This window comes from Pholis gunnellus (genome assembly GCF_910591455.1).
Source record: "Pholis gunnellus genome assembly, chromosome: 6".
NCBI lineage: Eukaryota > Metazoa > Chordata > Actinopteri > Perciformes > Pholidae > Pholis > Pholis gunnellus.
The window spans coordinates 22,849,874-22,872,567 of NC_136532.1; the positions used below are offsets into that span (position 1 = coordinate 22,849,874).

At 42.3% G+C, this 22,694-nt stretch overlaps 1 protein-coding gene across 1 annotated transcript in view; it reads right to left on the reverse strand.

The window, feature by feature from the left end:
* rtn4r (reticulon 4 receptor) overlaps nucleotides 1-22,461 on the reverse strand; it is a 41,556-nt gene extending 19,095 nt beyond the window's left edge. The window contains exon 1 of the mRNA XM_079160493.1: nucleotides 22,342-22,461. Coding sequence (XP_079016619.1) covers nucleotides 22,342-22,363 — 22 coding nt within the window. The 5' untranslated portion in view covers nucleotides 22,364-22,461. The remainder of the gene's footprint in view (nucleotides 1-22,341) is intronic.
* Between the last annotated feature and the right edge of the window lie 233 nt (nucleotides 22,462-22,694).

Here is a 22,694-nt window from a genome sequence, read left to right on the forward strand (position 1 = left end):
GCCCCCTAGTGTTCATTCCAGTCCCTGATGGCAGAAGAATTACTCACTGCAAAGCAATCTCCATCTAAACAAGGTATTATGTCTATTATTACATCTGAAAATCCCATTTTCTTAGAATAAGGACAACAACAGTCTGTAAAAAATGTAGTATTAGTGTTTGAACTCTTTTCAGCTTATTGTCATGATATTTTTCTTTAACCAAGTGTCCTTTTCCTGATTGTTGTGCAGCTATCTGCCCTTTTCCAGTCTGGTTTCAAGATAATGATGCTCATTTTGATAAATCTTCTCATACAAGGACAGCTAGATGGGAAGAAGTGGACTTTTCCTGCCTAGTTGGGATTTAAATGTGTCTTGCCTTGTTGTTTATAGAAGGATCCTTGTAAAGCCATCTGTGTTAATATTTGTTTTTACTGTATATATAGAATCATTTGCACATTCATGTCATTGTATCTGATAAAGCAGCATTTGTCTGATTCAGTTAATTACTGTATTTGGCACAGTAGTACATTATGGCGTATTCATGAATAAAACATATCTTGCAAACTAGCCGACATTTGACCACCATCCCCATCTTCTTTTTAGATGGTTACTGTATAGATGGATGGATAGAGACATCTAGATGTGGATATGTGAATCCAACATGTGAATATTTTCTGTTTCTGGGTTTACAAGGATGTTGATGAATAATAAAGAGCTGTGGCATCAAAGGCCATGAAAAAAGTATGTCTTACAGTGGGAAAAAGAAACACAAAACAGAGTGAGAAGTAGACAGCTTCATAACTAATTGTGTATAAGCCTGTGAATCGACATCAAAGTCAGCGCAACATTAATAGACAGATTCATTATTTGAAAGATAAAACAGAAAGTGATCCATTAACTAGACCTTCATCCTCTCGGCTCCATTTTGTATTGCCAGCAGCAGATTTGATTTAATAATGTGCAATGATTCAACACTGAAATGCCAGCACAAGACAAGCCAGACGAAGAGGACACAAAGGACTATTTACATGCAACATGCTTTGACAAAAGAAACGAGTGATTAAGTTCATGACAAACAACACTGTATTAAAAGTTTTAGAAATTTAACTGAACAAAAAACTAATCTTATACAACATATCAGCATATGTTATGTCATCATCATCATCATCTTGAGTGCAGAGTAATGCCTACTGTGCTAATTGTCTTGCATGCAGTTCACTTCCATTGTTAACATTTTCCAGCTGCCCAGGCCATATCTGTCTGTGCAGGTGAAAAGGTATATTTATGATGCGACATGTTGCCCTTGTGCACCAGATATGTTCTACAATGTTTTCGTCTCTTACATCTCTTTGTGTTGAGCTAAGCTTTGCAGTTTGACAGCTCAAATCCCTGTAGCAGGTGGTATAAAAGCCAAATCACAGCAAAGTGACTGGAGCAGCTTAGCTGTCATTGGCTTGACATGGTTATCAATGGCGTTTGTAGAAATATCAGTGAACAGTGTCAACAGCCCTGATCAAGGTAAATTCCTATAATCAACACCTTGTCAAAAAAAAGATTTAGGTTAGGTTATTATATCAGTAGACAAATGGACAAAACCCAGATCAATAATCCAGTAAGCCAAGCCATGAGTTGGGATGGATTTTAATCATTTTCAAAATGTGATGCCTCAGAATGAAAGTACTGAAGTATTCCAAATGTCTCTGGTGTAAGAACCACAATTTAACCCTTTTGGTCCATGATAATAGCAGGAGATCCATGAACAAAAAAATGAGACTTTGACACTGGCATGTTGGTCCATAAACAATTACTTTCATTATTGATTCATTTGTCGATTTGTTTTTTTAATTACTTGATAAATCGCTAAGTCTAAAATGTAAAAACAAAATAGGGGGAAAAGCCCATCACAAGTTCCCAGAACTAATGTCATTAGATTTCTTGTTTTGTTTAACCAAAAGTCCGAAACCAAAAGATATGTTCTGAATGGTAAATAGTTTATAATGCTTTTATCCAAACAGCTTTTATAATTTGCCTCTCATTCACACACACTCGCACAGGGATGGCAGTTAGCTTCCATGCAAGATGCTGGCCTGACCATCAGGAAAATGATTAGTGTCTTGCCCGAGGACACTTGGACAGTAGGAGCTGGGGATGAAACTGCCAACTGGAGCTGGGCTATCATACTCAATACCTGTAAGGTATCGACAGAAGCCAGTTTCGAAACTTCGCTGTCGTTCCTTTTTGTGCCCAGATATTATATTATGTTATTTATATGGTTTTGCTTACACTTCGATTTAATGTGACGTGAGATTGGCCCAATCCCACAGCACTACGGCCCCATACAGCCAGGGTTTGCCTGTCTGCACACGACTCTGAACAGGGACATGTCGGAGCCAGCTAATGCTGCTAGCAGCGCTAACAAAGGCAACAGTGCGGACAGAGCCAACAGTTTTAACCTTGGGTAGAACCGGAGGATGGGCATTCTGCTTCTGCGACGACGGTCGGGGGACGGCATTATCAGTGGTAACAGCTGTATGAGCTTAGTGCTAGCCAGTGGGACACAAACACAACTTCCATTCACATGATGGGTATTGAATGAACTACTCTATTGATATCTGTATCAAGAGTATTGGTACTGGCAGCTTAATTTAAAAAAAACAATATCCAGCATTACTGGACTTATTATTAAACCGAGCTACTGTTCCTCCCGGGGAAGGGTTGCCCGCACCGAGACCTGTACATCACCATTGATGATACCGTGGTGACGCCAACCCTGACTGCGAGGAATCTGGGTGTGACCCTGGATGACCAACTGTCGTTCTCAGCAAACATTGCATCGGTTACACGCTCCTGCAGATTCCTGTTCTACAACATCAGGAGGATTCGCCCCTTCCTCACTGAGGAGACGGCGCAGGTGCTCATCCAGGCTCTTGTCATTTCCCGCCTGGACTACTGCAACTACTTGCCGGAACCCCGGCATCGGCAATCAGACCTCTGGAGCTTGTCCAGAAAGCTGCAGCTCGTCTGGTGTTCAATCGCCCCAAGTTCTCCCACACAACTTCCCTTCTCTGTTCCCAACACTGGCTACCTGTAAGAGCTTGCATCCAGTTTAAGACTCTGGTGGGCAGTGAAAGGAACAGCTCTTTCCTATCTCCAGGCCATGGTCAAGCCCTACACCCCCGCCCGACCAATTCGCTCTGCTGCCTCGGGGCGATTGGTTGCCCCCTCGCTCAGAGGTCCCTGCGGCCGATCGACCCGATCACGGCGGTTTTCTGTCCTGGCCCCACAGTGGTGGAATTAACTCCCCATTAACTCCCCACTGATGTCAGGACAGCAGAGTCACTGCCCATCTTTCGGCGCAGGCAGAAAACTCACCTCTTCAAGAAGTACTACCGTGAGCCTTCCACTTAGCACTTATTGTATTCATATTTTGTTGCTCTTATTGTATTCATATTAGTTTGTTTCTGCACTGTACTTTTGCTCTGGTTTATGCTCTTAGATACTTGTTTAAAAAAGGCCCGAAAGGTGGCATTCTTTCTTGCTAAATGACTCAAGTGATTCATTTTCTGTCTGTAAACTAAACAATTATTCCATTAATCATTTCAGAGCTAGACCAATGCATACAACAAGAGCCAATTGTTAATTCAGAATCTTATATTTCTATGCTATATCAAACTATTAACACAAAGTGGTGTAGTGTTATTGCTGTGTTACTCTGTGGTATTTTTATTCCAAGGCTCTGCAGTCTGGGAATCCTAACACTGGAAACCCTGTCTGTCTACGATGCTGGCTTCTAGTCAAAACTCTTGCTTGTTGAGGGCCAATTCTGGGTTGGGGCAGGAAACGCCTACATGCAACAACAGTCTGTGTTAAAACAAGCTGTTTATTTTGGTTGCATGATTTCAAATAAACAATTCTACTTTTCAAAATCATGTTAGGCTAAATACCAGAATGAAAGACACTTTTTTCTTTTTTAACGAGTCTGCTAGAAAAGCAGTGCCATAAAAACAGAGACGAACGTGACAGATGTAAATCCTAATCAAATGTTGCTAACTGATTTACACATCACTCTTCAAACTTTTTTTTACTTCATTATGATTTAATAGGGCATAGAAAAAAACATTGCTGACAATCCCCTGATGCTTAGACCTATTATCTAAGCATTTCTGCTTCCCGTAGTGGAACAAATTGGTTGCCTTAACCACGACTCCCTTACACAGTGCAAGATACAAAATGGGAAAGGGGCACGGGAAGAAAAGCACATGTTTCTCTCTAAAGAAAGCATCTCCTCTAATGGATTTTTTCCACGGTTTCTCCTGTTTTTTGAATTGAGAACTTTTTCCCCTGCTAGAGATGGCCATTCAACAAACAAATGGACATGAAGGTTGTGATCTAATGTCTCCACACCAGATCAGCCTTACCAAAGGATCCTATGTGAACAAGATAAACACCTGCCCTTTTTAACTGAAGTAGCATATTACAAGGGGCAGCGCAATCTCCTCTGTGAAGGCTGCCCTCTGAAACAGCCAGCAGAGCTTAGTGGTGAAAATGCAAAGCCATAACCTTATTGCAAGCAGAGAGCGACTTTGTGAATTACAGTTTTTAAGTATTTTTTTTCCTCCGTAAACTGAAAATCATAGCACAAAGCAGGGATAAGCAAGCAAGAGCAGGAAATCGGCTTGTACTTTTAAATGTACCATTGGGCCTGTTTGTGTTGTCTGGCATTTGTGTGCATACGCAACGGGATTCATTTCTCTGAGAAGCTTGCAGGTTTGATGTTTGTGCAAGTTCACCAGCTAGACATTATTGGCCGAAGAGTGGAGCCAATAGTCGGGGTGAAAAAGAGACTTCAGATCAAAAGCAAACATCAATGGACTGTTGTCACCTTAGAAAATGCCATTATTCAAACTCCAGTATTTCCTATTCTGCCAATAGGAATTGGATCCAAGCACCAACAGCCTGTTGTATTCTGCCCTCTCCTACCAGGAGTACTTATCTGATGGGACGTTACACTTAAATCGACATTTTGAAGCTCAGCGCTGAGGTCACCATTTGGAATCTACTCCTTAAAAGAGATTATACTTTTCTTGCGAGTGTTGAGACTGGACACACTCTCCAAAATGGAGTCAATAAAGTATCTGCCCATCAGGAGAGCGGGACAGCGGGAGAGATGAGACTACATCAATCATGTGGACTTCAATAGGCGCTCTGGGGCTCAGATAAAATAGTTAGCGCAGACGGGTGGCTCTTAAATAGGCACCAATGGAGCCAAGTGGAGACCTTCTCCATCACTCGGAGAGGGGTCAAGAGGTCATCATACCCTCAAGAACTTTTGGGTTCTTCACCGCTGCGTTGAATGAGAACCAAACACTTTCTGAATCCCAAAACGAGCTCTCCTTTTTCCACTTCATGTTATCACCTACACTAAAGTCAGACTGACTTTTTCCGGAGGATATCGAATTCCATTCACACTACTGGATAAAAAGGAAGATAAGAACAGTTCACACCAACAACCCACACCCTCCGTCAGACTTTTCATCGTCGAGTCTCATTTCTGCCACAACAACCTTTGCAGAAATGCAAAAAGGGATGCGAGATAAACGCAAACCAGCTCTGGCATAAGGCTCCCCGGGGCAACGTCAGAGCAGGCGAGTCACAGCAGCAGCAGCTGTTGTGTTCTGGCACCTGTTGACTACGGTTGTCACCCGAAATCTGAACACCTGTCTGTGAGCTACTTAGGAGAACACTGCCTTTCTATTGCTGGGGAATCCCGTAACTTGTTTCGGGGCGATTGTGTTGGTGGTGTGAATGTGTTTAGACAGAGGTCTCATGCCGACTTCTGACCTACTTTCTCTTTTAGAAATGTATTTTGACATTTTCTGTCTAACATCGAACCCCCGCAGTTAAACATTGCCATTTGGCATTTTACACAAGTCAAGTCAAATCTGCTCAAAGTGCACATTTACTTTAAAAATACCGTCTCACTGTTGTGTGCCACATCTCTAAACCAAGATTCTGAGTTGATTAAAAATGTATTTTAGGGAATAAATTCTCGTATTTAATCAATAAATATGACCTTTTCTTCTTTTGAGATTCAAAGGTGCACCACTGTCTTCTTTGGCTTTGAAGGAAGTGCTCCAATGTCCAAAACCCAAATGTTAAGATCCTGTTGTCATCATTGTTGTCATTCTGACAAAATCCCCTTGGACTCTTGTATTTGTTTTGTTTTATAATGTTTTATAGTAACATTTATTAATAAATGAATCCAGAAAATACTTGGCAGATTAGTTGATTATGAATATAATTGTTAGATGCAACCTTGGTTTGTTACAACTTTAGTACTGGGTCTTTGTTTGTGTTGCTTTAGCTGTCATTTCTGTCACTTGTGATAATATACCAGCTGAAATAAGAAAATAGAGTGAAATTGTGAACGTGTCCATACAACACTTTGAACGGTAGGTCAAAGTTGAAACAGGAAGCTGTAAACTGTGATGGATGTTTGCAAGACATTGGGCCTCATGCAGTTTCCTTGCATCGGACAAACACTTTTTGTTTGCACTTGGTGAGTGCAATGTCGTTATTAAAGACAAGATTGAGGGCAAAAACGGCATGAAATCAAAATGTTCTATTTGCAGAGTATCTCAACATATGACAGAGGCTATGTATGGCCATATGGGCCTTTGAAAATCACCCCTTACATCTCTGCCTCTGCTGAGTGAACGCCAGTATCCGTCACTTTCATATGTTTTCATCACCTACTCTCAGACAGATAACCCATTTGAGCACCTCCTCAGGTATTCACTGTGGTACAGTATGCAGCTAATGACACAAATATACTACAGACACACCGCCATTTATCTTTGAACTACCATCATTTCTAAGTCAATTAGCCCAGTCAATATGCTGTGTCAGTTATTACCTGCAATTTACCATAGGTAAATGACTTCTATGCAGTGCAGACACCTCGATCAGGTTGACACTGAGGTAAAGGCAGATTGAGGGGGATCAGAATGACAGATTGGCGGCACAGAATGGCAACAGCCTCAGCTTGGTAATTCATGAGTGCTTCAGTAGGGGAAGTTATATCGAAACAGGAAAACTGTGTAGGAGGCGCCATTACATGGAAATAGTGAAATTTAAAGTTGATGGAAAGACCCCTATATGCAAAGTAGTGAACGAGAGACAAGAATCCAGAGGGCGGCATTAGTATGCATGCTTCCACTCACCTCCTCTGTCTTTCTCTGTTCCCAGAGTTCTCTCCTGCAGTCTGATATTCTGTGCCATCACCAGCCCTGCTACATCACCTTCCAAGATCCTTTAATCCCCGTTTTATCTTAAACATGCTATCTCGGTGACAGCGGCGTCGCATTGGGGAAAGAGCAGCTGAAATGTTCTTTAGAGAAGCTCGGGAAGCAGTTGTGACACTCGATTTCGAACGCTCTGCTGCCAGCTGGCTCCGCAGAGAAGGAAGAGGCATGCATATACCTGCCGAGGGGACACGGTAACAATGTACTTCAAGTTTTGAGATACAAACTTTCGAAAGAAACGCAAGGTCCTATATGGAGCTGGGGTGACAGAGAGAGAAAGAGGTTTTGTCATGCAGTCGCAATGCTAGATGTATGCTTTGTTGTGTTTTGTTGCATTGTTGTGTCTATGAAGAATATGCTATTTCCAATCCCATGTTGTATGACGCCTGTGTGACTTATATGGACTCCATTTAAACCCCCTATTCGTTATTCAGAACAAGTTGCATTTGCTTTAGCGCTTCAATTTCCACACCACATTTGGGCAGCAGTGTTGCCTCATCAGAAGCTCATTTTTTGTTTTTTCAACAAACTGAGAGGGGAACAGCTGCAAGTCTGGAGATTTTGTTGCCGACATGGAAAACAGTCATTAAAGCAGTTACTTGGAGGGTGTGCGGAGCCCACTTTGCATACCAATTAAAAAGCACTGTCACCTGGGAATCAAGAGAATTCACAAACCTGCTCTCACTTTTAAATATAAAAAATCAGTGTTATTGGAGTGTTAAAGGTTTACTGCCTGATGCCATAGCCAAACATCTGAATAAGTATTTCTCTAAACAAGTATGAAGATAACAATACAGTTCCAAGTGTCCTATATAGCATGGCTAAAATTCCATGTGGATCTAATCTTATTCTGTCTGAATGTTAATGAACCTGACAGTTCTGTGATTGAATTATTAAACCTGCGACTTGATTTAAAAATATCTTCACCTCTCTAATCAGCCAGCTTCTGCAAGAGTCCACTAAAATCTAATATTTCTGCAACAACAGCAGACATGATTTGGTTTGTTGTAATAAAATGTACCACAGTGGATTATTGGGAGACGGGGCAGTTCGTGAGAGGGATGTTTACTTTTTTCAACCTGGGTGCCTTCTTTTTTTATGTTCCTTTGTGTGTCTGATATTTCAAGGTTCATTTCAGTTGCCTTGCATTTTAATTTGGGCTGGCATCCTTGAAATTAAAGGAAGATAAAAGGGAAACTGGCGCTATGTTAATCTCTTTGAAGATGGAGTCAATCTGGCAACAGAATGCCGAGCCCTTATTTTCCCTTCCCTTTCCCCTCTTCCTGTATTCAGCACAGTGGAAGAGAGATAACTGCAGACTCAGCTTAGCAATAGCTTACCTTAGGTGAGGGAACTCTTATAGCCCTCTGCTTTCATCTTGCTCCTTGTGGCAGATCAGGCTTTGTTTTGTCTTCTTTAATCTACATCTGGACTATGAATATGTATCTATGTCATTTTCTGTTTATTCCTACATCCTTCCCTGCAGAGAGACACAGACTGCACCAGTCTGGCTGGATTTCAAAAGGTATAGTCTGTGGTGGAGGAAGTATTCACATCTTTAGTTAAAGTAAACTGATCTTCTAGCTTGTATCAGAGCTGACCATTTTGGTGCCCTTTGGAGGATTTTAGCTGGTTCCCCTTGCATCGCAGCCAATTCTAGCACCAACCTTTGTGTTCATGCACTCACAGCAACCTGATCTCATAGGAACGTGTGAAAATAAGTCAACATAGGACATCCCCGTATGTTATGATAACGCATTTCCGGCTTTTCTTGTGTCGTTTTACACTCTGTCGTTACCCTGAAGCGGCCACAGTTGTCATTTGTAAAGACCGGGCTGCTCACACAGAAGATGCTTAGCTTTATGTCTTTGAGATTGAATAATGCAAATCACACTCAATATATAGAAAGAATGTGCTGTAGGTCATTCCCCAAACAACTAAATAGTCTTTTCAACTTTCCCCAAAAAATAAAGGTGGGAGTTATTAGGGTGGTGGTGTTTAATAGGATTCATATTTCCTTTGTTGTTGGCAATTTTTGTAGCATTTAAGTTAAAAATAATAGTATTAAAATCATTTGGGGCGCCTCTATGGATGGATGGCACCACTTGCATTCGCCTCCATCGCCTATGAGCAGGGCCAGCTCTGTTTTGTATGTAAACACTCCAGATAAACTCATAGCTGTCAAGTAGTTGTGGGGAGAAAAGTATAGTACAGTACTTGAGTAATGTTATTTTCCACCCTGGGTATAGATTAACCTGGTAGGATGGAAATGTGTGTACATAGACTAAAACCCTTTCTGCTCAGAAGCTGCAGGTCGTTGTGGAATAATGGCGGCCTGCACAGTAATAACTACTACCTGTTTACAGGCATAGCCATTATGCAAGTCCTTCATGCATTTAACCTGCATAATCCTCCAGTAGAACGTTACGAAGTAGAAACAACTCCGTACATTGCGGTACAAATCTCAGTTAATCGGCAGGCAATGTTATGTAAATTCTGATGATGTAACCTATAATTCTTCTACAGAGGTGCTCTTGAGAATTGCTCCAAAGCGAGGCAGTGTTTCAGCAAATACTGCGATACAAACGAGTGCCTCCAATAGCTGCACCTGGAGTTGTAATACCTTTTGGAAGCAGCTTTTTCATCACGCCCCCAAGCACCTAATAGCGTGCTGTAGGAATGAGTCCTAAAACATTGAAATGAGTCTGCATTTTTGTTGCACTTCTCGTACCCTTGTCTGGAAATCTATGAGCTTTTTAAAATGGCTTTTTGGTTAGAAAGCAGATAGATATCTATCTATGATATAAAATTGAAAAAGTTTGAAGCTTTAACATGTCTTAAAAAAGGCGATTGCTAACAAATGGCTAAATGAGACTACAAAGCGCAATCACGCCAACCACTAATCTCTCTTTGGCTTAGTGGTGGTGACATGAAGTCATGTGTCCGTGGTGCAGTTCGTTTATAGGCTGACGTTAGCTTTTTACTTCTGGTGCTTGTAGTTACACTTCAAAAATAAAAAAAGTGTAGTTTCTTTGTGAAGATTATCGTGCTGCAAATATCATGAACATGTGTTTGTTATAGAGTTTATTTTGTGCAGAAAAACAAAATCCACATAAAAAAAAAATTCCATTGGCTTTTCGTTCGAGGGAACCAGTGCGATGCTAACTCTCGGGTTGACCTACTAAAAATCGTCAGCCCTGCTGCACTCTCTTCTGCTATCTCCACCTCAATCTGCATCAGACTTTGCATTAATATTCTAACATCTTCCTTTCACCACTGTCCTGTAGATAAAGTACAGATACAGTAGGAATGCAGGTCTTTTCATGTTGATCCACTATTTCAATTACGAAATCTACTCATCTAATATATTAATTAGCAAAACATTTGATGCACATCTTTGTTTCATTGCAGTCATTTATTTTGAGGATCCTTTAGCGGAGCAACTAAAAAGTGTGAACAGTGAAAAGTACATCCGTATCAGGTCCGTATGTGCCCGAGCCACCATCTCGCGTACGAATCACGCTGCGACGTTAATACCCTGTTAATTACTCTCATCTTGACCTGCCAGTAAAATCAGCCCGGCTGCCACTGCCGCCCATGTTTCTGTTATCTGTGCAAAAATGCATTAGCGTGTGTCCCCTTTAATGGCTTTAATTAGTCGTAAACGGAGCTGATTCACCAGTTAAGTGGATGAGGAGTCGATACTGTAATACAGTCTCAATATGCACCGCTCCAACTCTATCTCATTGAGAAGGTGGTGCACGGCAATGGCAGAGGGCGGGCCAGAAAAACCTATTCAGTAATAAAGAAGGCATCTCATACTCCAGACAGTACTCACTCACTGCTCTCATATGAGAGAGAAAAACTAAAAACATAATTAGAGTGGTGTTGACAGAGGAATCCTTTTAGAGGAGCAGTTTCAATGTCGGATACATTATAATAAGTTTCCACTGGAGGAGATGAAACATCAGCCAGGCCTATTTTCAGTGGATGGATTATTGTGACATCTTCCTGTCAAAATAAAGTAAACATATCCTCGTGTTGAGTGGAAAGACAAAGAATGTACAGCAAAATTGGGGGAAAAAAAGCTACAACTTTTCAGTCTTTCAGGAGTGAGTTTTTCTGAAATAATACTGCCAACACAAACACATCCTTATTTCAGCTTTAGTCAACAATGGTTGCCCAATAAATGCTTCCCCTGCAGGTTCAGTAAATGAGGCTACTTTGAGGAAGAGAGACCCATAAAGTTCATGTCAGTAAACCATTTCTCCTTTCATCCCCTCATCTGCAATAAAGTTTCCAGTCTCCAGTCCCTCCATTTGCTGAGTAATGCCCTTGCCCCGGCCGGTGGTGAGGTGCAGTGCTCTCACACTGGAGGAAGCTAATGGCTGGTTATGGTTTCTAATGCGTGGTGCTTTAGCTTTTGAAATAACAGATCTCCATTACGACTTTGTGTGCAGATAGAATCCATTGACGGGAAATACTGTGATACAGCAAGGGACCTCACATATAAAAAATGTATGAAATACACGGCCCGCCACTGATATATACAAATAATGCACAGCAAATAAACAATTTACCCTGCTAACGTTACTTCAATATATACGGCATTGCATCATAACACAAGTTAGAATGTATCATGTTCCAGACCTTTGCATAAGAACATTTTCTCTAACTGGACCTCTTTGAATTCTAGTTGAATTCTCCTGAGCTCTAAGTTACCAGACACGGCTAAACTCTTGCTTGTATTTGGTGATCGGTTAAACAGTTACCTGCTATGATACACAGGCCTCTAAACAAAGCCGACATATGATAGTACTTTGTTAAAAGCGTCATCCTCTCCCCTCCCAAATCTGGCTGTGCAGTCAATTGTTTAGAATGAAGACGATCTATCAAAAACGGCAGACGTCAACCGTAATGTAAAGCAAAGGGACTACTTAAAACACATAGACTCCAAGTGCTGTGGAGAAAAACCTAAAAAGAAATCAAGATCCACAAAGATAAACACACAATAAACTAGGGAAAACCAGGGGGCACTCAGGTGTCTTTAACTTAGAGGGGAAGGTGCACCTATCTCATGGCTGTTTCTCCAGAGTTAACTGTGGGAGACGGGAATGTAACATGTACTACTCACCCCACCTGAAATGCGGTCCGCCTCCTAAACCTTGTGTGAGTCAGCAAGCAGCAGGGGGTTCTAGCAGCTTGCGCGTGTTTGCGCGTGCACGCGGAGCTCATCCCGCTGAAGTGCGTATGAGCTGAAAGGGAAAGTGGACGGAGAGTGTGCTCCCTCTCCCGTCTCATATTTCTCTGCGGTGTAATGTGCCGCCTATTCATGCGATGCCTTTTAAAAGGCATGGTGGGAATCGCTTCACAGTCAGGCACGGAACTCAATATGCTAATGCCCTCCAAGGGAGTGATGGAGGGGGAGAAAACATGACCTGTCAATTACCCACGGCAAAAACCACTGAAAGATTTATTGAAAACCACCAGAAATTTCCACAAGACAAAAGAGCTTAAACATACGATAGATCAAAACACAAGTCAACGGTTGTTTGCTTAATTACTAAATCATGTCAGAAAAATTACCCTCCTCTGACTTAATGGCATAAAGTTGAATTGTATTACGTATAGGGGTGCATATGGCAGTATCTTCAACAATTACTTCTTCAGAGTGCCAGGTGGAAATCTCAGGCTTTGATTTATGCTAACAGAGAAAAAGCTGGATCTGTCAAAACTCATTATCCAAACAATGGAGCGGGTTCTGTGTTTCTGATGAGGGATGCAAAACGGGTATATACAGCACGAGAAGACAATAACACTACATCATAGATACACTACACATCTGAACAGCACAGCTTCCTCTTCCAGTTGTGGCACAGCTTCCCCCCCCCAACGAGTGTCTGCTGGCTAAGGAACCAAGAAGGCACAGTGGGACCATGAGCATTGGTCTGAGATTATTTTGTTTCTCAGGCCGTGCTCGTCTCCCTCCCTGGAATAATTGCTGTGATGATGGGCTTCGCTGGAAACACGGACAGGCATGTGAAAACAAGCCCCATTTCTGATTAGAGGTTTGGAAAGCGAGCCATCTGACGCAGCCGGGACAGCGACAGTTCCCCGGCACGATCTTTTCGCTCCTCAGATCAATTTTTCCGTGTTTCCATGGGAAATCTTTTTACGCAGGTCTCCCGCCCGCTCTAATGCTTTGAGAATTGTGTCAAAATGCTGCACTGCGGGATCTTAACACTGACTGATAACATATGAGGGAGAAAAACGATCTATATTTGCTGTTTCTAACACCCGGTGAAGACCTTCCTTCCAGGAAATGTATTCATTTTGCGATTCTAGCGGCAGCGCTGGTTGGAATAATGACAAAAAACGTGTAGTTATCATGATTTCACTGATCTCTACATATGGCTGAACAGATAGAGATCATAATACTCTACTAAAACCAATACTTCACCAGAGAAAAAGATGATAAAGAGGATAAAGATGTCAAGGCAACATTTGTGGTGTAGAAACACAGCAACAATTAACACTTAAGCACAAAAGTTGTAGTCGAAACATTAAAAAATAATTCGTAGGGTAAAAAATTTGCCATGTTCCGGAAAAAATGTCCTTCTCGATACGGATTCCAATACCTAAAGTTGTGAATCAGCCAAAATGAAGTACCATTCCGATGCCAGTGCGTTACAAATAACCAGCTGTATACAAATAACTCCACATGGATGTGATAGGATTAATATTGTGGTATTATGTCCTGGCTCAGGTTAAACCCTTTGCAGAAGGAAATTAATGCCATAAAACTTTCTTTAATTCTCTAGTTTGACAGCCAGCCATAACAGAAAAATAATGTATAGATAAATCCAGTAAAGGAATTACCAACAATTCCTTTAAGTATATTGTTAAAGTGCAGCCGACAATTTCTGAGAAATAAGCGAGATGGCTCACTACTTCCATCATCGATTTTGGACGCTGCGGTTGTTTTTCAGGACCTGGAAGTAGCTAACGAGTGATTGAAAGTTGCACATGCAAAGTAATGATCGGGCAGGATGTACGGATCAGGTAGAGAGTGACACGAGTTGTTGATCCAGTGTAGCAGAAATGAGCTGTTGAATGATAAAATGTGATATCGGAACGGCATATTGCGTACTTGCCAATATCTAGTCCAGCATTTTAGGCTGTATCGGAGGCATTTTGGGTCTCGGAACAACACTAGAAGTAATCTGCTCTTTGCCAACACGACATACTGTATACAATGGTTCATGACCTCAGCTTTAGATGCTGTTCCAGCCTTTGCTGGTATTCTGGTTTATGGGACTTAAACCCATGGATGACATATGGTCCTAGTCCACACAAACACCATCACTGGAGGAAAATCCATGTCCGCTAACCTCTGCCAGCAACCGGATACATCCTAAATCCGCCTCCATCATCATCCCTCTGTCTTCCCAGCCCTCCCCACTGCTTCCCCTGAGCCCAGCAGATTACAGATATCATTATAATGGACGTCCTGGCAGGCTATTGCGGTCACATTTAATTTGCCGTGGCCTGATATCTACACAAGATAATCAGCATTTACACCTGAGAGTGAAGACGGAAAGACGGGTGACAGTGTGTATGTGGGTGAGACAGCAATAGAATTGCGGAGGGAAGAATTGCGCAGTGTGAGAGGAGTAAGGGAAAGTGTGAGTGAAGGAAAGACTGCAAAGAATCAGAAGGAATATGTATTCGGCACACAATCCATCAGGACAAAAGGAGAGTAACAGTGAAGCGCACTTGTCAGATTTGCATTCTAATAAGAATGACCTACTTTGAGCCCCTGAGATGAGTGAGCGCAAAACCTGATTCAAATGAACATCCCAGAACACAGATGTTACATCTTGAAGGGAGTTACCTTCCCTTCATACTATATTTAGCTTTGAGAGGGCAGCCTTGTCCAATTACATCCCGATAAACAACAGTGTTCTTCTTTTTAAAGTGAAGGTTATAGGGCATTCTCACTGGAGCATACAAAGATACAATAGCTTCATTGATTCCACTTTTAGGCTTGAGAGTATGTTTGGGAAGTCTTGCTTTACTCCCGAAACGGTTGCAAGATTCTGCATTTCCTACTCGACAAATCCTTTTTCCTGCCACCACTCAGGACATTGATTTGTGTCTGAAAAAAAAGTTATATCAGCCACCAAAAATGTGTGGAATCCTTGTGTAAAGCTACCAGAGCAGGTATATATTATATATGTTTAGCACCTAGGGCATGAGCTTTCACATCTATAACAGATCAATTTCCCCTGAGCCTGAAGAGTGACGACCCATTTCCTTTGAAGGGCTCACCGTACATATATCTGCTGCGAACTACCCACCACGCTCACAGGGACACATTACTGTTGTGAATGCATTGCAATGTGACTGTATGAAAGCACAATCTGTCATTGAGTTCTGAAGCCTTTGTTCTACCTCAATTTGAAATGGGAGTAGCCGATGGCAAAATGTAAAACAATTTTTTTCTATTCGCCGAAGAAGTCGGGTGACTCCAGACTTCTTATTAATAAGCCTCACTGATTACTATTCACTCTCTGGACACGATATCAGAGCTTTATTGAACTTTGTTTCTCATTCAAATTGGCTTAATTCTTCATGATTTCTTTTTTTTGCGCAAATCTTTTTACAGTTATTTTTTTGTTCACAAAATATTTGAATTTCTCATTCATTGACGCATATTGTACTCGTTTTGGCACACGTGTGTAAAAAGACAATTTGCAGAATAACCACATGGGTTGCTGATTTAAAATTGATGAGTTGATTGTGCAACTGTCATACTCTTCAAACTAAACATCTTTTCATCATTTCAATGTACAGTATTGACTTTTCCCAGTAAACTTTAGCCTGCTTTTGAAATCTGAATGTAAAAAGCTCAGTGCAGAATAAACCAGTAGACAAGTTAGTGTCCCCAAATCAACCAGGACCAAAATCTTAACAATTCTAACACGAAATGCTTAAAAATGAGCGGCACTGCCTTGAAATTAGACCGGAAATGAATGGACAATACCGTGTTATGATGGAGACTTTTATAATGAGTTTATCCATCCGTCCAATTCATGGCTAGTCTAGCCTAGCCTGTCTGTCTGAGTAGTCTGCCCTCTCTGACATTAGGTGGGCTCTGCAATCTCAAGGTGCTTTTTTCTTTCACACAACGCTGAAGAACTACCCTTTGAAAGTTTGCTAAAATGTGCAGTAAATACAGCATACAGTGTTTCTCCTTCACATAAAAAAAACACCTATATATGCAGCTATTTATGAAAGTCACAGAATCGTTCCGAAGCGGTGTTTTAGAACTTTGCCTTGAATGACGATAAATAATGGATAGGATCCATACAGTGCAGAAAGGTAACCCCCCCGCATTTTTGGCTTAAGTACTGTAGTGGAAAAATGCAGCAGGAGACAGATGTCTTCTTAAAGCGGAGACTTTAATTAGGAGCAACAAAGTTGAGTCTGTTTATGAAGCAACTGAACGACACTCAAATACACAATCTTTTATAAGCACCAACATCCAGCCACAAACATAGTACTTTCCACTATGCACCGCCATGCTCTGCTTGTTAAATTGCAGATTACACGTTTTTTATTGCCGTCATGTTATACGATTAACAAACCTTATCCTAAAGATATAACAGTGTTCTGAGACATCGAGGGGTGTTAGTCCACAGACTAACTTACTCAATCGCAGAACCAAAACATCAACTCCCATCTGTCTAGTGTGCATACTAATCACAACTACAGTCATCCTCACAAAAGGACGATAACGAGGATTGGTAGGGAATCCATTTGGACGTCACTGATGCAAATGAGATCAACAGCGCTATAACCACCAGAGGATATTTATCTATCAAAGGGGGTAAAAGAAAACAAATGTGTTTCTTCTTCAAGACATCCTCCCTCTAAAATATTTAGTTGACAGTCTTGCTGTTAAAAGCGCGTCAGCCAACATACTGACTGAAAGCACATTTCACATCAAAATGTGGCTAATCATATCAAAATGTCCTCTGTGTTTACCGAATCCAAGTATTGACGGACCTGCCTCTTTGCTATCATCAAGCTTTCTGCTATGAGTGCTGACTTTTTATCAATCACATTGATTACTGCATGTCAAAAGGTTAGACATATCATGTGTGTCGGTTGATCAGTTATGCTAACCTTCCTCCTAACACTGTGATCAATTACAATGTACTCGTGCTCGCATCTTGGATCAGGCAGCCACTTTATCTATCTGAGTGGCACTGCCTCCTGCGAGAAGAGGAGCGGGGCATGGGTTGACTTATAGGGCTGACAGCGGCTCCATTCATGCGCCTAATTTAAGAGCGGCTTCTGCTCTGTCTAATTAACAATTTACTAGGCCATCAGTCAGCCTCCCCATTGTGGTATAATCAGCGTCACCGGCGCTCAGGCAGCTCGGCGCACACTGCACACTTCTGCAATAGGATTAGAGGAACCATGCAGCTTTCATGGATGCACGGGCAGAAAAGTGGGCACGTCGAGTTCAAAGGGCGCAACCCCCAAACTGAAAGAAGACACTGTGCAGTGGAGTGAGAAGGCCAACGTGACAAATTAGCCGGCTCTGTTTTCGCATTTTAGGCGCTGCAGCCGCATAATGTTATTGTTGTTTTAAAGGAATCAACAGATGCTCATTCGCTCCCCTGGGACTGGGGGACCGGGGGGGGGGAGGGGGGCTTCCTTGTTGCACGCTGGCTCAGCCGGTCGACATTTATCACGACTCTGGTGTGAACGCACGCTATGACGCAACTGCATATTGTATGCATATTTCCCTTGTGTTTTATCTAAGGGTTGGGTTTACAGGCACGTGGGAGGTTTTGATCTGCTCTGTCATGCATAGGCACCTTTAAGGGATTACGATACAGTGTCAGGGTGGATTTTTGCAAAAAGACAGGAATAAATCCCCCCATAAAGGCTCCACCCGCCTCACCACCCTAAAGTTGCATAACACTAATTCTTCTGGTCCTCCCTCTGCTCCCACACCCGGCTCAAGACAAGAACCAACACTTATGTCTGGAGAGGAGTGTAGGGGGTTGGGGGCTAGCTTCTACAGCTGTCTGCTCATTGTCCTTCTAAATATTGTGACAGTAGAATAATAACCCACAGAGAGGATTAAGGACTGGTAATCTGGGGGAATAGTGTACTCCATTTCTTCTGCTTTCTGTATTATTTCGCCCCTTAGCTTCCTCTGTATAAACAAATAGAATTTTACTCGTTTATCCACTTAGTTCCTCTGTCTTGCTGATTAGCAGTGAAGGGCTGGGAGGCTGGGACATCCTAGAGCGGATGGATCCAAGGATATCTGAGGCCAGCATGCCTGTGCGTGTGTGTGTATCAGGGAATCTGAGTTCATGTGTGTGTGTGTGTGTGTGTGTGTGTGTACTGTATAAACAAATGCAGTGCTACTTGAAGGGCGCGGCCAATTAAAAGAAGACCCTGAAGGAGTGTGCTCATCCGGATGCAGTGAACATAGCAGATCCACTCTCCGATAGCCTGCTGCAGTTTGTCACTTTCAGTAAGGCATTAATACCACCAAGGCTATGTGGCACAAAATATTGACATCTTCATCCTTTAGACACGGAGCAATCGATAAGAAATATGAATACAATGGCTCACAGGATCACACATGTAAAAGGAATCCAAAACATTTTTACGTATGAATCACATTTTTTCAACAAACTCTTGACTAATAAGGCAGGAATAGTAATACTTTAATTGGATATGAAATCGACATAAAACATATTTTTATAAATACTAATCTTACAAGGTTAAATCAAATGTTTCATAATTGTAATAGAATGTCCTTAATAAATATCATTGTACTGTAATAAATGCAATATGCTGTTGTCTTATACAAGAGCTGCCATTACATTAATACAACTTCTAATAATGACTTGTAAAAGAAAAATAATGTCTTATTTTAAATAAGTATCAAAATCAGAAATGCTTTATTGATCCGCGTCATTTGAGTTACCTTACATAGAATTAAAATATATATACAAACAACAAATTATAAAAAATAATGGAATAAGAAATAAGTATGTCAAATTATCCAACCTTTTAAGTTATTAGCTGTATGACAAAATCTAAGTTTGAGCAGTTCACGAGTGAATGTTTGTACAAGTATGTCGCACAGAATCATCTGTTCGGAGCACGTTCCACGTCAGACACAAAGCGGCTTTACGTATGGTCAGTAAGGGCAGCTGGATAAATCAGCATCGACATACAGGCCGGATTGGGATTTGGCCTTGTTGCACTCATCACGGCTATGTTGACTCCTACTAAACCCCAACACTTTCTCATAAAGGGACAATTACCACTCTGACCCGTTATTGACCTCTATTGGTAAACAGAAGGAACTGCAACAACATTAGAAGAAGGTATTATCTCCTCTTGTTTGGAGCTGCTCACATCTCTGAGTCAGGTAATGAGGCTTATTAGTCTTCATAGCGAGAAAGGTCTAGCTCACAGCACTGTCCTCAGTTGTTAAAGACGTAGAAAAAGTGAATAAATGAGACCGGGGAGACTGGGAGGGTCTTGAAATTCAGGCCAGAAAAAGAAAAGACTAAAAATGAAAGCCAGAAATCTCAGCACCTGCCTGAGCAATCAATAAGTCAGTCTTATTGATTAACAACCTTTCCAGCTACAGATACATTATCATCGTTTTGTGTACAAGTAACACATTCCACACTGATGGAAGCAGCGCTAAAAGAAAAATACTCTCGCTTTGCTGCAGCATCCGTGCAGATGACATACGGACGTGTGATGAAAGACAATTTAACCCGAAACACATGATGTAACACAAGCAGCGATAAGTCGGACCACCACCACACTTCTCAATTTCATGTGCATCCTCGCGTTCTTCCTCTTCCCTTTCTTCACACCTCCCCATACACTAACAGAAGGCAACACACACGCACATTACCCCCCCCCCCCCCCCCCCCCCCCCCCACCCTTGTGCACATATACACACCCATACAAACACAAAGATGGATCAATTTCACATTGTCTTTCAGGATGCGGAAGATGCCGTGTCTCATTGGCAGTTTATGGCTTTTTATCACACTGTCGCCATGCAAATAAGCCATTGTTCTTCCTTTTGTTGTTGTTTTTTTTGCTTGCCATCTTTAATTTTACAGCTTGATACGTTCTAAACAATTACCTCGCCACCACAGATGCTGCATCTTGTGGCCTATTTTCTTTTAAATAGGGCAGAGTTTTTGGCAAGGCACCACCAAAACAACAGCAAAAGTTTAACTAAATGGAAAAAAAAAATGGCCTAATTATGTAGTGGTTTAAAACTCCTGAAGAGAAAGCTTTCACTTCCACCATCATAGCTTGTATCCATTCATTTGGGCTTGATTGGCTTTGCTTGGCAGACAGGCAGACATGGCACCCCCAAGCAACAGCTTTCCCACAGAGCCATTTGATCATGTGCTGACTGGGTTAAAAAGAGTGTAAATTAAAGTCCCTCCTCACTCTGACACTTTAAACACAAGACACAGGCCATATTTCCTCAGCCAAATCAGAAGCCTTGAGAGAGGGATACCAATTATAATTGCAGCGGGATAAAAAAAAAAATCAGACATAGGTGTGATGCTAAATCACACCAGTTGGATGATGAAAACCTGCCTGAGGGGTCTGAGGGACCCAGAGCCATTCTGTGGTTGGTGGGGTGTGCACATGCATTTGCTTCACCCTGTGACATATCAAAGAGAATGCAAAGTATGGATGAAAGTAGACGTGCCTCTTTGATTTAAATGCAAAGTTACTCCGTAGGCCCACAATAATCTGCGGCTTTCCTACCATAATCCTGCAGGTTTAGCCAAGTAATGAACAACGTGAGGAAGAGGGGAGTGTGTACAGCGCCTTACATAAGCGCTCCGTGCGTGTCTGTGTGCTGGGGTGGGGCAGGGTGGAGATGAGCGTTTTCCACCAGCTCTTGATGGAACAAATTGGACGGTGCCGACATGCACTTTATATCTCATCGCGGCGGTGCTTATCAAGCATTACACGCCATGTCAGTGTCGTTCTCTCTGCACTGCGTTAAACATATTTACACAACAGAGGCACGGGGCACAATCAGGCGTGCAGGAACACACGCACTGGCATGCCAGGTGCTTCCTCCTCCTTGCCCCTCCTCTCTCCACCTATCCGCGCGCGCGTGCACACACACACGCACGCGCGCGCACACACACACACACACACACACACACACACACACACACACACAGCCTACGGCATGCTCCTGCCAAGAAATGCAATTCTTTGCCATTTCCGGCGGGAATGGAGGAGCATCTCTGTCCTCATTAGAATAGCTCCACGTCCAGTCGGTGAAAGCTAAAAGGCCCGATTCCCTGTCTTTTTTTGGCGGCACTCTGAGCGGGACGTTGCCTCAAAAACACAAATTATAAGCCAAGGAGCTGGAGAAGAAAGAGGTTCTATTGGGCCGCCAAGCGGACCATCTGCGGACTTCATCAAACAACCCCTCCCTCCTCAGCGTCCACACGGGATGATCGGATGCCCGGGTTAAGTTGCGTTATCATGGAGAGCATATTGGCCACCACAAAAACACCACACACGGTCTCTCGCGCACACCCGCTCGTCCACCAGCACACGCGCGAATGTGAAGAGAGAAAAGAAAGAGACATGCACACAATCTGCTCTGAATTATGACTCAATTAAGAACCGGAGTCAAGGTCGTTTACAGCCGCAATAACTGATATTGACGCTGCTTTTTTAGTCCGCACTAAAAATAAGAGAACGGAGTGTTACTCTGCAGACTGGAGGTGTTTATCAGTCATGTACCAGTTTAACCAAACCCCAGAGGAGCCAGCAGAGTGAAGTCCAATTAGAACATCTGATTTATCTTTGGCTGAATCTGTTCTCCACAGACCAGTGACACTGCTGTGGATTTAATCATTGCGCAGTAACCAAGCAGGATCCTCCTGTCTGCTTTATGTGAGAAACTTTACAAAGACGTCCTATTGACTGATGCGCATATACTCACCATCAATAATAACGGTCTTCATGATTTAGATGTGGGTGAAATCCAGACGCTGTGTAAATCCAAGTCGAATGAATCCCAGCGTGTGCGGAGGTAGATAGGATATCCGCTGTTTTATTGCAATTTATGGGTAATTGCAAATCCAGTGCATACTGGGAGACGAACAGCCTTCAAGCACCCCTGCACCCTTCAAACTTTAGCTGTAGGTCTTCCCGAGTAGGGAGCCACGTCTCCGGCTGCACTCGAGCTCAGTCATTTGGACGAGGGATTCAGAAAAAAAAATAGTCAGCAATAAACATCCAAATTGGGATCAGTAGACTCTCGACACACCAGCCGACACCTCCCCAAAATGTAGG